The following is a 19,040-nucleotide window of genomic DNA, read 5'->3' on the forward strand; positions in this document are numbered from 1 at the left end:
ATACTGTCAAATTTTTAGTGATTAAATCTGGAAAATTTTCATTTTCTTTCCAATTGTTAATTTCAGAAGTGAAATGCATTATCAAAAGCTGAGCGCAGAAATGCAGCAGTCAATATCTGACTGCAGACAGTGTAGCCTGTGAGCATGGCTTTCACTGTTACCAATGTGAATTAAGCTGAGATTAGGAGGCAGAGTGCTTTTACTGCAGAGATGTCTGGTCTTTTTTTTTTTTTCCTCTTTCACAAACTGATTTTATAAGTACATCCTGCTGAGTTTAACTACATAATTTATCCCCAGAAACACTTCTTCCCTAAAAACAGTGCTATATTTTAACAGTGATTGTGAATAGCTTTGAAAAGATTTTGTGAAAGGCTCTGTATCTTTGTTAATGACAAGCTAGGCCAAGGCTGGGTTTCCTCCGTGTGCTTAGTATTTGGTTAGTTAGTAGTCATTATCAGAATCGTCACATATTTTTGCATGACATAGGGAAGGACAGAGATAGATGCTACCTGATTTCTGTAGGATCCAGTCTCAGTAATGAGGAGATAAAATTCTAGTCTCACTGATTTTCAATCTCAGCTCTGCCCTGTAGTTCAATTATCTTGAAGTTGAAGGTGGAGATGACCTGCAGGTCATTGGAAGTAAGAGTCTGGTGTTCGAGGGAGAGACCTGGGATGAGCATGGAGCCTGTGTAGTTTTCACTGAGCAGGTATTAGTTGAATCTGTGAAGATGGCAACCCAGGGAGAGTGAAACAGTTTTAGGGGTCAAGATAAGAAGGTTCGATACTCAGAGAGAAAGCAGAGAGAAAGGGGAGGAGAGGAGACACACAATAAATAGCAAGTGAGAAAAGAGGAAGTAGGCTGGGGAGCCAAGGAAGGACGAATCTGTTCAACTCAAATGAGAGGGTGAGTCTGTGGAAAATTGTCAGTTGATTTCAAATCAGGAGGCTTCTGGTGACTCAAGGAACAGGCTTAAGGTGGGAGGAGGCCAGACTGCAAAGGGTTGCAAATGCAGGAGGCGTGGAGGGAGTTGAGGTGAAGACAGGCTATTTTTGGAAGGAGTTTGACTGAAGCAGGAGAGAGGTCCATCTGGAATGTAGGGTCTGAGGATATATTGCTGGTTGTTTGGATTTTAAGTTTGTGAGTCAGGTGTGTGTGAGGTGGTGAGGGTATTTCCCTCTCTCCCTCCTTCCCTTCAACAAATGAAATAGATTTGAGGTCCTGAGGTACAGATGTGAGTCAGGCATGAAGTCCTCCCCTCATGGGTCTCCTCCAGTCCCCCAGGGGATGAAGACATCTAGAAACTCACCCCTTGATGCTTCTGGACTCCTAATTGTGGGAGATCTGTCAAAAAATAAAGATTATGGCATCTAGTCCCATCACTTCATGGCAAATAGATGGGGAAACAATGGAAACAGTGACAGAATTTATTTTCTTGGGCTCCAAAATCACTGCAGACGGTGACTACAGCCATGTAATTAAAAGATGTTTGCTCCTTGGAAGAGAAGCAATGACAAACCTAGACAGTGTATTAAAAGCAGAGACATTCTTTGCCAACAAAGGTCTATCTAGTCAAAGCTATGGTTTTTCCAGTAGTGATGTATAGATGTGAGGGTTGGACTATAAAGAAAGCTGAGAGCTGAAGAATTGATGCTTTTGAACTGTGGTGGAGAAGACTCTTGAGAATCCCTTGGACAGCAAGGAGATTAAACCAGTCAATCCTAAAGGAAATCAACCCTGACTCTTCATTGAAGGACTGATGCTGAAGCTGAAGCTCCAATACTTTGGCTACCTGATGTAAAGAGCCAACTCATTGGAAAAGACCCTGATGCTGGGAAAGATTGAAGGCAGGAGGAGAAGGGGATGACAGAGGGTGAGATGGTTGAATGTTATCATTGACTCAGTGGACATGAGTTGGAGCAAACTCTGGGAGATGGTGAAGGACAGGGAAGCCTAGTGTTTTGCAGTCCATGGGGTCACAAAGAGTCAGGCTTAAGTTAGCAAGTGAACAAGAATACTGAGAAAGTTCTTATCATAGTGTTTGGTTCATATAATAAACATTATGAGGACCTCCTATAGTTTTATTTCTTAAGATGCAAAAGCATTCCTTACTGTTTCAACAAGTCTTTCGAGCAAAGGAGTTTAATCCTAACAAAACAGCCCATTAAAGTTTGAGAAGTGTCCTTCCTAAGGAGCCCTCTGTATCTATTTTTGCCATTTCAGACGTTTTTACTTGTGATTGGTGTGATGGGCGTGATGGTGGCTGTGATTCCTTGGGTTACTGTACTTGTGATTCCCTTTGGCATCATTTTCTTTGCTATCCAGTGGTATTTCTTAAGGTCATCACGAGATGTGAAACGCCTGGAATCTGCAGGTGAGTACTGGTACTCTCAGGTTGGGATGGCAATGCAGGCTGGCTTCCATTTATGCTATAATTAACTATACCCTTGAAATTCCAGAGAGTCTTATCTTCTGGAATTTCTCACTAAGTTGACATTATGTAATTGAATGTGATGGCCACTGTAAGTCAGTGTGGCCTTTAACAGGTCAGCTGCAGCTTTGCATTTTAGCACAAAGAAGATGAATGTGAGCACGGTGAGGACAGGGACCGTTCTGTCTTGTTTATGACATACTGCCTAACAGATTATCCACTCTATAGATACTTTTCTTAAAAATAAAACATTTCATCATGTTTGAACTACTGTAGAAAGAAAATAGGAGTTTTTCTTCTGCTAAAGATGACATTTTTTTCTTCTCCTACTAGAGATGACAAGGATAGTAAGAGATTAAGAAAAGGAAAGGAGATATTAAGGAAATGTGTGTCAGAAGTGATATATTTGAAAAATACATTCATTTACATGTCCGAGTAAGTTGCAGCTGTTAAGTGTATTGGAAAGATAAGTCCTATTATTTTCAGCTTCATTCTTTATCATCACCAGTATTTGGAGTGATCCCACACTGTTTGTGGTCCCTCCTTTCTCAAAGCTTCTCGTATAAATGATGCTATATGGGAAAACTATATGAGATGCTATATGAAAAATATTCCCCTGGGAGGACCCAGGACGGGGAATCTGTTTGGTAGGCATTTGGTCTATTACCCCAATCAGTTTCCTACTTGTAGAATAATGAGGAACAGGGACTTCTCTGGTGGTCCTGTGGATAAGATTCTGTGCTTCCACTGCAGGGGGCACAACTTCAATCCCTGGTTGGGGAACTAAGATCCCACACAGCACAGCCAAAAAAAAATAATAATAATAATAATGGAGAACGCATTTTATGATGAATCCTTCTATACTATGGGTAATCACAGGTGATGAAATAATTGAATTTATCTGATTATTAATGTACATATTTCATCAATATTAAAACAAAAAAATAAAGCAGAATTGTTATATGTTTTTTAAAAAGTTGTAAGAACTATAGCCAAAAAATAAGGAAGGAAAATATTCATATCAGAGACCCGAATCATGAATAATTTTAACAAATTAATACCAACTTAACCTTCTAGAAACCAAGCCAAGAAGAGAAGCATATTGAGTCCTATGATTCTTTGTATCTACCAAGTGGAAAAAAAATCTAAGTTCATTTAAAGGAGTTTTTTCCCTTTATTGTGGCATTTGTGTGCTTTGTTTTTAATAATAAAAATGCTTAAGAGATACTTATTCTAATTATTTGCAAAAAGGATAGTGATCATCTGTTTTATAAAAGCTTTAGAAGTTTTCACTCATCAAGAGAACTAGCTGAACTCCTGTGAGGTGTGGTCTTGTGAGGTGTTTGGATGGATGGGGAGCAGTAGAGTCCAGGTGTGTGTGACATTCTGCTGATGACTTGGTAGGATGGTAGGACCTGGGGAGGCAGAAAAGGAAGTGATGAGCTCCATCCAGTCTTCTGTGTAGACAAGGCTTCAGAAGTTTTATGATTTGAGGGTGCACATGAGCTGGAGTCATTCAGTAGTTTTGTTGGAAAAAGCAGGTCTCTGGTACATTAAAGAGGTGTTGTTCCAGAAGGAACAAGTGATTAAGATTTATACACACTGAGGAAACCAGAAGGGAAAGAGACACGTGTACCCCAATGTTCATCGCAGCACTGTTTATAATAGCCAGGACATGGAAGCAACCTAGATGTCCATCAGCAGATGAATGGATAAGAAAGCTGTGGTACATATACACAATGGAGTATTACTCAGCCATTAAAAAGAATTCATTTGAATCAGTTCTAATGAGGTGGATGAAACTGGAGCCTATTATACAGAGTGAAGTAAGCCAGAAGGAAAAACACCAATACAGTATAATAACACATATATATGGAATTTAGAAAGATGATAACAATAACCCTGTGTACAAGACAGCAAAAGAGACACTGATGTATGGAACAGTCTTATGGACTCTGTGGGAGAGGGAGAGGGTGGGAAGATTTGGGAGAATGGCATTGAAACATGTAAAATATCATGTATGAAACGAGATGCCAGTCCGGGTTCAATGCACGATACTGGATGCTTGGGGCTGGTGCACTGGGATGACCCAGAGGGATGGTATGGGGAGGGAGGAGGGAGGAGGGTTCAGGATGGGGAGCACATGTATACCTGTGATGGATTCATTTTGATGTTTGGCAAAACTAATACAATTATGTAAAGTTTAAAAATAAAGTAAAATTAAAAAAAAAAAGATTTATACCTAGGGAAGGGCTACTTCCCATCCACACAGAAGTGGAGAGAAGGGCACCTCCTGAGGCTTTTTTAATGAAGAAGCAGTACAGGATTTTCTCAATGTTTCATCTGAAGAGTCTGAAAACTTTGGCCCCATCTCTGTGGAATATTGGAATTTTTGGTACCCTAGTAGGCTGCAGGAATGTTAGACTGTAAATTCAATCCAGATACCCCCTCCTACACACCCCAGATAACCACATGTGGTAGCTAGTTGATTAGAATTGTCTATGTTCTCTGTCTAGGTGGTGGGTCTGTGCCATAAATAATAACACTTCTGTTTTCTCTAAATAGTAACTTATAGTATATCTTAAGGTCACTGCTGGAACCACCAGCAAGAAGGACACCTGACATCTATTTTGTAAGGACATCTGTTCTGTAAGTTCACTTGTCTGACAGCTATGGCCAGAAGGCATAAACCTGCTTCTTCTTTGTGCTCTGAAGGACTACTGAAGTCCTGAGGTTTTGTTTCAGATCCTGCTGCCTAGTTGCCTCTAGAAGCTTAGGCTGACACTTTCATCTTAATGATGGATATGCAGCTGATTATAATGGGTTTATTGAGCACATTTTTGCAAAATTGAAAATAGCAATAGTCACAGAGCAGTACATAAAACCTGGATGGCATTTGATTGCCTTTGCTGCTGCTGCTGCTAAGTCGCTTCAGTTATGTCCGACCCTATGTGACCCCATAGACAGCAGGCCGCCAGGCTCCTCTGTCCCTGGGATTCTCCAGGCAAGAGTACTGGAGTGGGTTGCCATTTCCTTCTCCAATGCATGAAAGTGAAGTGAAGTTGCTCAGTCGTGTCCGACTCTTAGCGACCCCATGGACTGCAGCCTACTAGGCTCCTCCGTCCATGGGATTTTCCAGGCAAGAGTACTGGAGTGGGTTGCCATTGCCTTTTCCATGCCTTTCTCTCACCAATTCTTTTTTGTTTGTTTTTAAACTTTTTATTTTATATTGGGGTATAGCCAATTAACAAACAACATTGTGATGGCTTCAGGTGAACAATGAAGGAACTCAGTCATACATATACATGTATCCATTCTACTCCAAAACCCTCTCCCAACCAGGCTGCACTTAACATTCCATGTGCTACTCAGTAGATATTTGTTGGTTATCCATTTTAAATACAGCACTGTGTAGACGTCCATCCAAAGCTCCCTATCTTTTCTCATTCTTCCCCCGGCAACCATAAGTTTGTTCTCTAAGTACGCGAGTCTGTTTCTGTTTTGTAAGTTCACTTGTATAATTTCCTATTAGATTCCACATATAAAGGATTTCATACGATATTTCTCCCTTTTTGTTTGATTTAATTCATGTGACACTCTCTAGGTCCATCCATGTTGCTGCAAATGGCATTAGTTCATTCTTTTTAATGTTCTGGTCCACTCTGCATTTAGCAGTGCCTGAATGATGAAGTCACATGCAAATTCTATTTGAAAGGCTGCTGTGATCAACTAGCAATATCTGCCACAGGCTTTGGTAGCAGTGGGTTAGCAAGTTGTTCAGGTGTATTCAGACCATCCGTTAAATCTGCTGTTTTAAGGTGTTTTCATACAAGAGTCCCAGGAACTTTGTTCAACCTCTGGTGCTTAATAAGATGTATGGTAATGCCAAAAGCTGTTAGTTACTAGCTGAGTTAGATCTGGGAGTATTCTGAATATAAATAACGAAGTCTGGAGGAAAAATGCGTGTATTCACACATGGGCATGCTTAACCCTGATTATTCTCCCTCAGAGACACTGCAGTTCAGTTCAGTTCAGTTCAGTCTTGTCTGACTCTATGTGACCCCATGAATGGCAGCACGCCAGGCCTCCCTGTCCCTCACCAACTCCCAGAGTTCACTCAGACTCACGTCCATCAAGTCAGTGATGCCATCCATCCATCTTATTCTCTGTCGTCCCCTTCTCCTTCTGCCCCCAATCCCTCCCAGCATCAGAGTCTTTTCCAATGAGTCAATTCTTCGCATGAGGTGGCCAAAGTACTAGAGTTTCAGCTCTAGCATCATTCCTTCCAAAGAAATCCCAGGGCTGATCTCCTTCAGAATGGACTGGTTGGATCTCCTTGCAGTCCAAGGGACTCTCAAGAGTCTTCTCCAACACCACAGTTCAAAAGCATCAATTCTTCAGCACTCAGCTTTCTTCACAGTCCAACTCTCACATCCATACATGACCACTGGAAAAACCATAGCCTTGACTAGACGGACCTCTGTTGGCAAAGTAATGTCACTGCTTTTCAATATGCTATCTAGGTTGGTCATAACTTTTCTTCCAAGTAGTAAGTGTCTTTTAATTTCATGGCTGCAGTCACCATCTAAAGTGATTTTGGAGCCCCCAAAAATAAAGTCTGACACGGTTTCCACTGTTTCCCCATCTATTTCCCATGAAGTGATGGGACCAGATGCCATGATCTTCGTTTTCTGAATGTTGAGCTTTAAGCCAACTTTTTCACTCTCCTCTTTCACCTTCATCAAGAGGCTTTTTAGTTCCTCTTCCCTTTCTGCCATAAGGGTGGTGTCATCTGCATGTCTGAGGCTATTGATATTTCTCCCGGCAATCTTGATTTAAGCTTGTGCTTCTTCCAGCCCAGCGTTTCTCATGATGTACTCTGCATATAAATTAAATAAGCAGGGTGACAATATACAGCCTTGACGTACTCCTTTTCCTCTTTGGAACCAGTCTGTTGTTCCATGTCCAGTTCTAACTGTTGCTTCCTGACCTGCATACAGATTTCTCAAGAGGCAGGTCAGGTGGTCTGGTATTCCCATCTCTTTCAGAATTTACCACAGTTTATTGTGATCCACACAGTCAAAGCCTTTGGCATACTCAATAAAGCAGAAATAGATCTTTTTCTGGAACTCTCTTGCTTTTTCCATGATCCAGCGGATGTTGGCAATTTGATTTCTGGTTCCTCTGCCTTTTCTAAAACCAGCTTGAACATAAGGAAGTTCACGGTTCACATATTGCTGAAGCCTGGCTTGGAGAATTTTGAGCATTACTTTACTAGCGTGTGAGATTAGTGCAATTGTGCAGTAGTTTGAGCATTCTTTGGCATTGCCTTTCTTTGGGATTGGAATGAAAACTGACCTTTTCCAGGCCTGTGGCCACTGCTGAGTTTTCCAAATTTGCTGGCATATTGAGTGCAGCACTTTCATAGCATCATCTTTCAGGATTTGGAATAGCTCAACTGGAATTCCATCACCTCCACTAGCTTTGTTCGTAGTGATGCTTTCTAAGGCCCACTTGACTTCACATTCCAGGATGTCTGGCTCTAGGTGAGTGATCACACCATTGTGATTATCTGGGTCATGAAGATTTTTGTATAGTTCTTCTGTGTATTCTTGCCACCTGTTCTTAATATCTTCTGCTTCTGTTAAGTCCATACCATTTCTGTCCTTTATTGAGCCCATCTTTCAATGAAATGTTCCCTTGGTATCTCTGATTTTCTTGAAGAGATCTCTAGTCTTTCCCATTCTGTTGTTTTCCTCTATTTCTTTGCATTGATTGCTGAGGAAGGCTTTCTTATCTCTTCTTGCTATTCTTTGGAACTCCGAATTCAGATGCTTATATCTTTCCTTTTCTTCTTTGCTTTTCACTTCTCTTCTTTTCACAGCTATATGTAAGACCTTCCCAGACAGCCATTTTGCTTTTTTGTATTTATTTTCCATGGGGATGGTCTTGATCCCTGTCTCCTGTACAATTTCACAAACCTCAGTCCATAGTTCATCAGGTACTCTATCTATCAGATCTAGTCCCTTAAATCTGTTTCTTACTTCCACTGTATAATCATAAGGGATTTGATTTAGGTCATACCTGAATGGTCTAGTGGTTTTCCCTACTTTCTTCAATTTCAGTCTGAATTTGGCAATAAGGAGTTCATGGTCTGAGCCACAGTCAGCTCCTGGTCTTGTTTTTGCTGACTGTGTAGAGCTTCTCCATCTTTGGCTGCAAAGAATAGAATCAGTCTGATTTTGGTGTTGACATCTATTGATATCCATGTGTAGAGTCTTCTCTTGTGTTGTTGGAAGAGGGTTTTGCTATGACCAGTGCATTTTCTTGGCAAAACTCTATTAGTCTTTGCCCTGCTTCATTCTGTATTCCAAGGCCATATTTGCCTGTTACTCCAGGTGTTTCTTGACTTCCTACTTTTGCATTCCAGTCCCCTATAATGAAAAGGACATCTTTTTGGGGTGTTAGTTCTAAAAGGACTTGTAGGTCTTCATAGAACCGTTCAACTTCAGCTTCTTCAGTGTTACTGGTTGGGGCATAGACTTGGATTACTGTGATATTGAATGGTTTGCCTTGGAAACGAACAGAGATCATTCTGTCGTTTTTGAGATTGCATCCAAGTACTGCATTTCAAACCTTTTTGTTGACCATGATGGTTACTCTACTTCTTCTGAGGGATTCCTGCCCTCAGTAGTAGATATAATGGTCATCTGAGTTAAATTCACCCATTCCAGTCTATTTTAGTTCTCTGATTCCTAGAATGTCAATGTTCACTCTTGCCATCTCTTGTTTGACCACTTCTAATTTGACTTGATTCATGGACCTGACATTCCAGGTTCCTATGCAGTATTGGTCTTACAGCATCAGACCTTGCTTCGATCACCAGTCACATCTACAACTGGGTATTTTTTTTTGCTTTGGCTCTATCCCTTCATTCTTTCTGGAGTTATTTCTCCACTGATCTCCAGTAGCATATTGGGCACCTACTGACCTGGGAAGTTCCTTTTTCAGTATCCTATCACTTTGCCTTTTTATACTGTTCATGGGGTTCTCAAGGTAAGAATACTGAAGTGGTTTGCCATTCCCTTCTCCAGTGGACCACATTCTGTCAGACCACATTCATGTCTCCACCATGACCTGCCCATCTTGGGTGGCCCAACAGGCTTGGCTTAGTTTCATTGAGTTAGACAAGGCTGTGGTCCTAGTGTGATTAGATTGACTAGTATTCTGTGATTATGGTTTCAGTGTGTCTGCCCTCTGATGCCCTGTAGCAACACCTACCATCTTACTTGGGTTTCTCTTACCTTGGATGTGGGGTATCTCTTCATGGCTGCTCCAGCAAAGCGCAGCCACTGCTGCTTACCTTGAACAAGGGGTATCTCCTCACCACTGCCCCTTCTGACCTTGAACATGGACTAGCTCCTCTAGGACCTCCTGCACCCTGTGCAGCCACCACTCCTTGTAGGTGGGATTGCTCCTCCTGGCCACAGCCCCTGGCCTCAGCATGGGGTAGGTCCTCCTGGCTGCCACCGCTGGCCTCGGACGTGGGGTAGGTCCTCCCGGCCACCGCCCCTAACCTCGGACACTGGGTAGCTCCTCTCGGCCGCTGCCCCTGACCTCGGACGTGGGGTAGCTCCTCTCGGTCATTCCTGCGCCATCTCAGCCTGGCACTCTTGGCTGCTGCCCCTGACGTTGGATGTGGGGTAACTCCTCTTGGCCACCTCCCCTTGGGCATGGGGTCCTCCCAGATTCTGCCCCTGACCTCGGACGTGGGGTAGCTCCTCTCAGCTGCGCTAAGTGCGCTGGTCACAGCCGCCTGCGCTAAAAGAGACACTGCAGCTGTGAATAAAAGCCCAGCCTTGGGAATAAGGGGCTTCCAAAGAGTCGGACATGGCTGAGAGACTGAACTGAACTGAACTAGGTGGTGCTGGTGGTTAAGCACCTGCCTTCCAGTGCAGGAGACATAAGAGATACAGGTTCAATCCCTCGGGTGGGAGGATCCCCTGGAGAAGGAAATGGCAACCCACTCCAGTATTCTTGCCTGGAGAATCCCATGGATAGAGGAGACTTGTGGGCAGCAGTCCATAGGGTTGCAAAGAGTCAGACATGACTATAATGACTTAATACACAGGTACAGACTTGGGAATAAAACAGAGTTGGGTCTGACATCTGCTCTACCACTTAGGTAGGTTAATTTACTTAATCTTACTTAAGTGAGTGTTCTTAATCCCTCAGTTTCTGGGGTTCCTATGAGAATTTCTTGAGTTTGACACTTATAAAGTACTTGCAGGCCACTGCCAAAGACACCAGACCTTGAACAAGAAGAAATAAGAAAATATTAACAGTGATGTGATCACTCACCTAGAACCAGACATCCTGGAGTGTGAAGTCAAATGGATCTTAGGAAACATCACTACAAACAAAGCTAGTACAGGTGATCAAATTCCAGCTGAGCTATTTCAAATCCTAAAAGATGCTGTTAGTTTGCTGCAAACTCAATATGCCAGCAAATTTGGAAAACTCAGCAGTTGCCAAGGGACTGGAAAAGTCAGTTTTCATTCCAATCTCAGAGAAAGGCAATACCAGAGAATGTTCAAACTACTGCACAATTGCACTCATTTCTATGCTAGTAAGGTAATGTTCAAAACCCTTAAGGTAGGCTTCAACAGAACATGAACCAAGAACTACCCAGATGTGCAAGCTTGATTTAGAAAAGGCAGAGGAGCCAGAGCTCAAATTGCCAACATCCGTTGGATCATAGATAAGCAAAGGAATTCCAGAAAAGAATCTATTTCTGCTTCATTGACTACATGGAAGACTTTGGCTATGTGTATCACAACTGGAAAATTCTTGAAGAGATGGGAACACCAGACCACCATACCTACCTCCTGAGAAACCAGCATGCAAGACAAGAAACAACAGTAAGAACTGGACATGGAACAACAGACTGGTTCCAAAAAGGAAAAAGAGTACTTCAAGTCTGTACATTGTCACCCTGCTTATTTAACTTATATGTAGAGTACATCATGTGAAATGCCAGGCTGGATGAATCACAAGCTGGAATCAAAATTGCTGGGAGAAATATCAACAACCTCAGATATACAGGTGATACCACTTGAATGGCACAAAGCAAAGAACTAAAGAATCTCTTGATGAAGGTGAAAGAGGAGGGTGAAAAAAACTGGTTTTAAAGCTCAGCATTCAAAAAACTAGATCATGGCATCCAATCCCATCCCATGATGGCAAATATATGGGGAAAAAGCAGAAACGGTTACACACTTTATTTTCTTGAGCTCTAAAATCACTGTGGATGTTGACCACAGTCATGAAATTAAAAGATACTTGCCCTTGGAAGAAAAACTGAAAAACCTAGACAGCATATTACAAAGCAGAGATATCACTTTGCTGACAGTGGTCTGTGTAGTCAAAGGTATGGTTTGTCCAGTAGTCATGTATGGATGTAAAAGTTGGACCATAAAGAAGGTTGAGCGCAAAAGAATTGATGCTTTTGAACTTTGGTGCTGGAGAAGACTCTTGAGAGTCCCTTGGACAGCAAGGAGATCAAACCAGTCAATCGTAAAGGAAATCAGTCCTGAATATTCATTGGAAGGACTGATGCTGAAACTGAAATTCCAATACTTTGGCTACCTGATCTGAAAAGCCAACTCATTGGATAAGACCCTGATGCTGGGAAAGGTTGAGGGCAGGAGGAGAAGGGAACGACAGAGGATAAAATATTTAGATAGTATTACTGACTCAATGGACATGAATTTGAGCAAACTCTGGGAGACAGTGCAGGACAGGGAAGCCTGGCATGCTGTAGTTCATTTGGTCGCAAAGAGTCAGACACGACTTAGGGACTGAACAACAATGACTAGCAGGTCTCACGGAACATGAATGATAACCTGCAGGGAGGCTGTCAGCCCAGGGTCCTTGCATGCAATTCCTTCCCTCCCCCTGCCAGGGAAGTTGTCCTGGCCTTGTGAGGTTTGTTCCCAAGTGTCCTCAGGGTTGTGGAAAATGTAGCTGTCAGTCACATGAAATGTAAAGATACACGTGTCTGTGACTGCTGAGTGATTCCATGTCTGTTACATATCTGCTTCAGGATAGTGAGCTCATTGTTTGTGGGGAAAAGAATGTTACATTGGGCAACATAATACCAGAGCCTTGACATCCCCTCTTCCCCTGTACAAATTAATTGTCTTTGCAGACCCTCCAGTTCACTCATCCTGGCATCCTGCTCAGCCCTAAGTGGGGTTTGAAAGAAACAGGATGGCTTTTCACAGGTGTGCGTTCCCTCTGGCCCACTGAAACTCTTGGGCATGAGGTGAGGTAGGTGGTGGGATGTTTGGTTCCCTGGTGTTCAAGGCTGAGATGACACCTGGTTTCTAAAGTCGACCCTGGCCACCATCCCTGCTGGAGAGAATCAGCTGCAGGTTTGATCTCCCAACAGGGAAGCAGGTGAGGGATGCCACACTGAAGAGTTCATTCCAGGACTCTCCCTGGGTGAACAGTCACATCTGCTTCCTGCTCAGAAGTCTTGTCTGTGATGAGTAGTGTTGATGTCACCACATTTGCTGTGAAAATGGGAGCCTGGTTCTTGTGAGTTTTCTGTGCTCTCTGGAGCTGCAGCCTTGGCATCCTTCTGACAGGGTGATGGCCCCGGAATTCACCTGCGTCATCCCTCTGAGAACCCTGGTTCCAGACTGAGTTCTGGGGTTGGATTGGGACACCTGCCGGGGTGCAGAAAAGGACTGAACAGAGCTCCCAGATTCTCTTATTTGAAGCATGAGCTCGGTCTGTGTTTGTGTTGCTCTTAAAAGGGCAAAGTTATAGGAAGCTAAAATAAAATGTTATTCAACTTAGTGAAGACAGAGAGCCGTGTGGATGCTGAAATGAGAACACAGGCATGCAACTGGATGACCAAAGGCAAAGCACCACTGAATCACTTTCAGCTCTTTGCCTGAACAACGTACAAAGGGGAAATGTATGATCATGTTCAGTTTCACAGAAGGTTTTTCCTTTAAGTCAGTGTCACAGGTGGGGCACTAATAGTTATGGTTCCTGGTCAAACACCCCCAGGTGGAAAGAGCCCCAGGGTCCAGTGGATGGTCAGCTGGCCCCCAGCCCAAGCTGTCCACCCCCAGCCAGGGGTTCCTACCCTCTCTGAGCTCCAGTGTTTCACAGGAGGAAGCCTGCTCCTTCCTTGCTGGTAGAACGGAGGACACTAAGCATAAGAGCAGGTTCTGTGTCTCTGCCCCCTTGTATCCCAGCGCACCCCCACCCCGCAGCGCCCATGTGCACATTGCTACTGATTACACTGTTACCAGACAGATGTTCAGATGGTAGGCTAAGGAGTCAGGCCCTGAAAATAATTTGGAGTTCTCCCCCTTGACTTTTTTCCCTTTCATTTTATAAAATCTCCATAGCTGCCTGCAAGATAAGTGATCTTAACTTCTTCTAAACACCCAGGTTTTACTAATAGCTCTTCTCAGGAGATGCACAGGTAACAAGGTGATGTCGATATTTCCTGCTGATACAACACAAGTTATCACTCGTCCCGGACAGAGGCCACAGTGTCACAGTCTGCCACTGACACAGCAAGTTACAGCCTTTTTCATGGTAGAGAATGAGAACCATAAGCGGTCCTCCCTGCCCTGCAGCCTACAGCTCACCTGTTCCCTGATGGGCAGGAGCCTGACCCTGGTGCTCGTGGTCAGTGTGCTCTTAGAGAAGATGGCAGGAAACAATGACCAGTCATGTGACACCAAACCCAAAACTCACATGAAATCACTCAAAAGAGAGTGGACACTAAGGCCACTGTCAGATTCTAAAAAGGTGATGTGAATGTCATATGTCACAGTGACCTCCAAACACCAGGACAGGTATCCAGCAGGGCAGTTATAAAAACATCCATCAGGTTCCCAGAGCAGAAGTCGATACTATTCAAAGGCTCCTCATCTGCTGGGTCCTGTGGGCACAAGGGTGGTGCAGCACTGGGTGCTCCATGACCCGCACAGAGGCTCCTGGCGCAAGTGCAGGGAGAGGCTCAGGACGGGGGAGGCATCAGACTCCACTCCCCTTACTCGTCTCACCCTGTCCTGGGTCTGGGTCTGGTCTAGGGTGGGGGATGTACTGACTCTATCCCAGCCTTTAGGCTACTCATCTAAAGTGGAGATGGCACACAGGTAGCTCATCAAAATTCAGTGTGGTGAGGACTCTAATGAATTAAATTTTGGAATGCCACTGACTCATAAATTAGTGAATAATTACTCAGTGATGAAAAAGAATGAAATACTACAATTTTCAGCAACATGGATGCAAAGAATATTATTCTTAGTAAAGTAATTCAGAGAAAAACAAATATGATACGTCATCACTTATACGTGGAATCTAAAAAGTAAAAGACTATATACAAAACAGAAATAGACTCAGAGATACAGAAAACAACTTATGGTTACCAAAGGGGACTGGAAGGGAGGAATAAATTAGGAATATGGGATTAACAGATAAACAGTACCATGTAAAAATAGGTAAGCAACAAGGATTGGCTATAAAGCCCAAGGAATTTTATTCAGTATCTTGTAATAACCTATAATGGAATATAATAAGAAAAAATAAGTGACTCACTGTACTGTATACCTGAAACTAACATATTGTTGTAAATCAACTGTCCTTCAGTATGTTTTAAAAAACATTGTGAACAATTTCCACATGGAGAGATGCCAGAAGAATTTGGAGGGAGGCATGTTTGAGAGGACCTTGATGAGTTAAGAGTTCTTTTACCTAAATCTAGCTTCAATTTGAATTTGGTCAAAGGTGAGTTCAAAGAGAATCTTTAATTTCCAGGTTGTTAGAGTGAAGGTTGGCGTGAACAGGAGTTTGAGGGTCACATGGAGGATCCTTTCCAAAAGGGGCAGCTTCCTTCCCCAGGCGGCCCTCCAGGAAGCCCTGGGTGTGCCCTTTGTCTGGACGTGTGACCACAGAGCCCGGGAGGCAGTGGGTTTCCTCACATCCAGCCTCCCTGACTTTCTCTGTCGTGTGTCTGTCTCTGCTTCCCCAGCACAGAGTCCAGTGTTTTCTCACTTAGCATCTTCTCTCCGGGGACTTGGGACCATCTGGGCGTACAAAGCTGAACACAAGTTTCAGAAACTGTTCGACACATACCAGGATTTGCACTCAGGTCTGTCAGTTTCTGGAGATGATTTCAAAGTATGAGGTCTGCTGCCTTCTGAGGCCTGATCTTCTTCTCAGGTGGCCTGGCTATTCTGTGCCGCCCCTCATCCCCCTCTGCACACCTGCCTCCTCCACCCCTTCCTCTCAGCATCCCTCTGTGTGCCCCTCTTCCCCATCACCCCCTGCTTTTCTCCCCCGCCTTGTTTGCGTTGTCCTTCGTCCTTCCATCACTGTGCTCTGTGGTTTTCTCTCTCTTTAGGGCAGGAGTTAAGAAACCTTTTTCTTTTTTTAAATAAACATCCAGATAGAATATATTGTAGGCTTTTTGTACTATACTGTCTCTATTGCAGATACTTACCTTTGGTGTTATAGCACAAAGACAGACAAAGATAATATGTCAGCAAATAGCTAGGGCTGTGTTCCAATAAAACTTTACAGAACCAGGTGGTGGCTGTTCTTGGCCCATAGGCTTTAGTTTATTGACTCTCCTTTCAGAGTATACAGGGTGGCAAATGTGACTGAGGAATATAATTTTCTGATTTGCCACCCACTTGATCATACTTTGTATCAATGAATTATTTTATAGGAAGAAATTTCAGAATTTCCACTAAGTCTGCAAAATTTTGAGCTATCTCTAAAATCTTTATTCTGTTTGAAGATAATGACTGCATTTTAAAAACCGCATGCAGATCTTGTTAGCTGATGGTCCTTTAGATATTAGCTCCTAAAAGTAGACACATGTAGGGTCATGTAATGAGTGCAGAAGGTGCTGGAAACAGTGTGAGCTGTGTTGTCTGCTATCAGAGAGCTGGGAACAGTTGACATGTGAGAGGGTGACCTTCATGTTGAGGTCCAGCACTGCCGGAAATGTGCGGATTAGACTTTTTTCCCTCTTTTTCCTTGTGATTGTACTTCTGTTGATAACCAGTGAGTTGAAGTTTTCAGTGCATGCTTCTCACAAAGCCACTGGACTGATTCTATATGTGCTATATGTTGTCTTTGTCAGAACCTAGCTTTCTGGAATCTTCAGTTTCCTTGAATGTGTAACTTTGCTGTCCTACCTTGTGTAAATGCCTAACTAAACAAAATGCTCTCCTTCTTTAGAAGCAGCTAACATGGTTTTTATGTTTACTCATTATATTATGGTTCACAAATCCAGAGGCTTGTTTCCTGCTTTTGACGATGTCCCAACAGCTCGCTATGTATCTGGATGTCATCTGTGCCATCTTTGTCACTGTTGTTGCCTTTGCGGCCCTGATTCTGGCAGATAGTAAGTAAAAATCTGAATATTTATGGAATGCTTACAGTTTATAGCTTCAGATTCTAATGAATTGTATTAAAGTGTTTGTAGCATGTGACTCCACAGTGTGGTCCATGTGAAGTTATTTACATCTTGATAACTTTTATCTTTTTTTCCATTTATTTATTTACAGTAGATCCTTCTTGAGACCTTTAAAAAAAGATTTATTGGTGTTTATTTGCTTTACAATGTTGTATTAGTTTCTAATGTACAGCCAAGTGAATCTGTTACTGTGTGCTCAGTCTCTAAGCCATGTCAGCTCTTTGAAACTCCATGGACATAGCCTGCTAGGCTCCTCTGTCCCTGGGATTTTCCAGACAAGAATGCTGGAGTGGGTTGCAATTTCCTTTAGGGGATCTTCTGGACCCAGAGATCAAGCCTGTGTCTTCTGCATTAGCAGGCAGATTCTTTACCACTGAGCCACATGGAAACCCAAATCTGTTATATTTATATCCCCCTTTTTTGGATTCTTTTTTTCTACCTCATGAACATTGGGCTGCATGCATATTTTTAGTAATTTTCATTTTAAAGAATACTTCAAATAAATTGCCCTATTGGAAAGAACTTTTCTTTTTGGCTTTAGGAATCTTCAGGAACAAAGACCAGGTATGAACCTGCCTGTTCCAGCTGACCTGTGGTGCCTTGGGTGCCTGCTTTGACTCACTTGGGCCATTCTTTTATTTTTATTTTTAAAATATTTTATAGGGGTATAGTTGATTTTTACTGTTATCTTAGTGTACAGCACTTCATGTGTACAGCAAAGTGAATCTGCTATACATATACCTACTGTTTTTTAGATTCTTTTCCCTGTAAGTCATTACAGAGTTCACTGTACTTTATAGTAGGTCTTTATTAGTTATCTCCTTTATATATAGTAGTGTGTATGTGTCAGTCTTCCAAATTATCCCTTCCTTCCCTTACCCTTTGGATTTTCTGCATCTGTAAGTAGATTAGTTCATTTCTAGCCTTTTGTTGGATTCTACATATAGGCAATATCATATGCTATTTGTCTTTCTCTGAATCTGACTTATGACAGTCTCTAGGTTCATCCATGTTGCTGCAGACGGCATTATTTCTTTCTTTTTATGTCTGAGTAATAGTCCATTGTGTATATATACCACCTCTTCTTTATCCATTCCTCTCTTGGTGGACATTTATGTCCAAATTCTATGTTCTGGCTATTGTAAATAGTGCTGCAATGAACATTGGGGGAATTATGGTTTTCTCTGGATATTTACCCAGAAGTGAGATTGCTGGATCATATGGTAGTTCTATTTTAGTTTTTAAAGGAACCTCTGTATTGTTCTCAATATGGGCTATACCAGTTAACATTCCCACTAACAGTGTAGGAGGTTTCCCTTTTCTCCACATCCTCTCCAACATTTATTGTTTGTAGGCTTTTTGATGATGGTCATTTTGACTGGTGTGAGGTGATACCTCATTGTAGTTTTGATTTGCATTTCTCTAATAATTAGAGATGTTGAGTGTCTTTTAATGTGCTTTTTTGGTCATTTTTATGTCTTCTTTGAAGAATGTCATTTTTGATCTTCTGCCCATTTTTTGATTGGGTTATTTGTTTTGATATTGAACCATGGTCTGTGTATGTATTGGAGAATAATTCCTAGTTAGTCATTTTATCTGCAAATATTTTCCTCCATATTATGGGTTGTCTTTTCATTTTATTTATGGTTTCCTTTGCTGTATAAAAGCATTTAAGTTTAATTATGTCATATTTGTTAATTTTTTATTTTATTTTCACTACTTTCAGAGGTGGATCAAAAAGTTATGACTTCAGTTTATGTCACAGAGTGTTCTATCTATTTTCATCTGAGAATTTTATAGTGTCTAGTCTTACATTTATGTCTGTAATCCATTTTGAGTTTATTTTTGTGTATGGTGTTAGGGAGTGTTTTAATTTCGCTCTTTTACAAGTAGTTGTCCAGTTTTGCCAGCATCACGTATCGAAGAGACTGTCTTTTCTCCACTGTATATTCTTGCCTCCTTTGTCATAGATTAGGTGACATAGGAGCATGGGCTTATTTCTGTACTTTCAATCCTATTCCATTGATCTATATTTCTATTTCTTGTGCCAGTAGCATAGGAGCTACTGATTCTTTTGATTACTGAAGCTTT

At 42.2% G+C, this 19,040-nt stretch overlaps 1 protein-coding gene across 1 annotated transcript in view; it reads left to right on the plus strand.

The window, feature by feature from the left end:
- The window catches only part of LOC133258039 (ATP-binding cassette sub-family C member 4-like), a 138,809-nt gene that overhangs the window by 72,090 nt on the left and 47,679 nt on the right, over positions 1-19,040 (plus strand). Inside the window, 3 exon segments of the mRNA XM_061434374.1 lie at positions 2,224-2,374; positions 15,495-15,614; positions 16,767-16,877. Of these exon segments, the coding sequence (XP_061290358.1) occupies positions 2,224-2,374; positions 15,495-15,614; positions 16,767-16,877 (382 nt within the window).

Source organism: Bos javanicus, chromosome 12 (genome assembly GCF_032452875.1).
Source record: "Bos javanicus breed banteng chromosome 12, ARS-OSU_banteng_1.0, whole genome shotgun sequence".
NCBI lineage: Eukaryota > Metazoa > Chordata > Mammalia > Artiodactyla > Bovidae > Bos > Bos javanicus.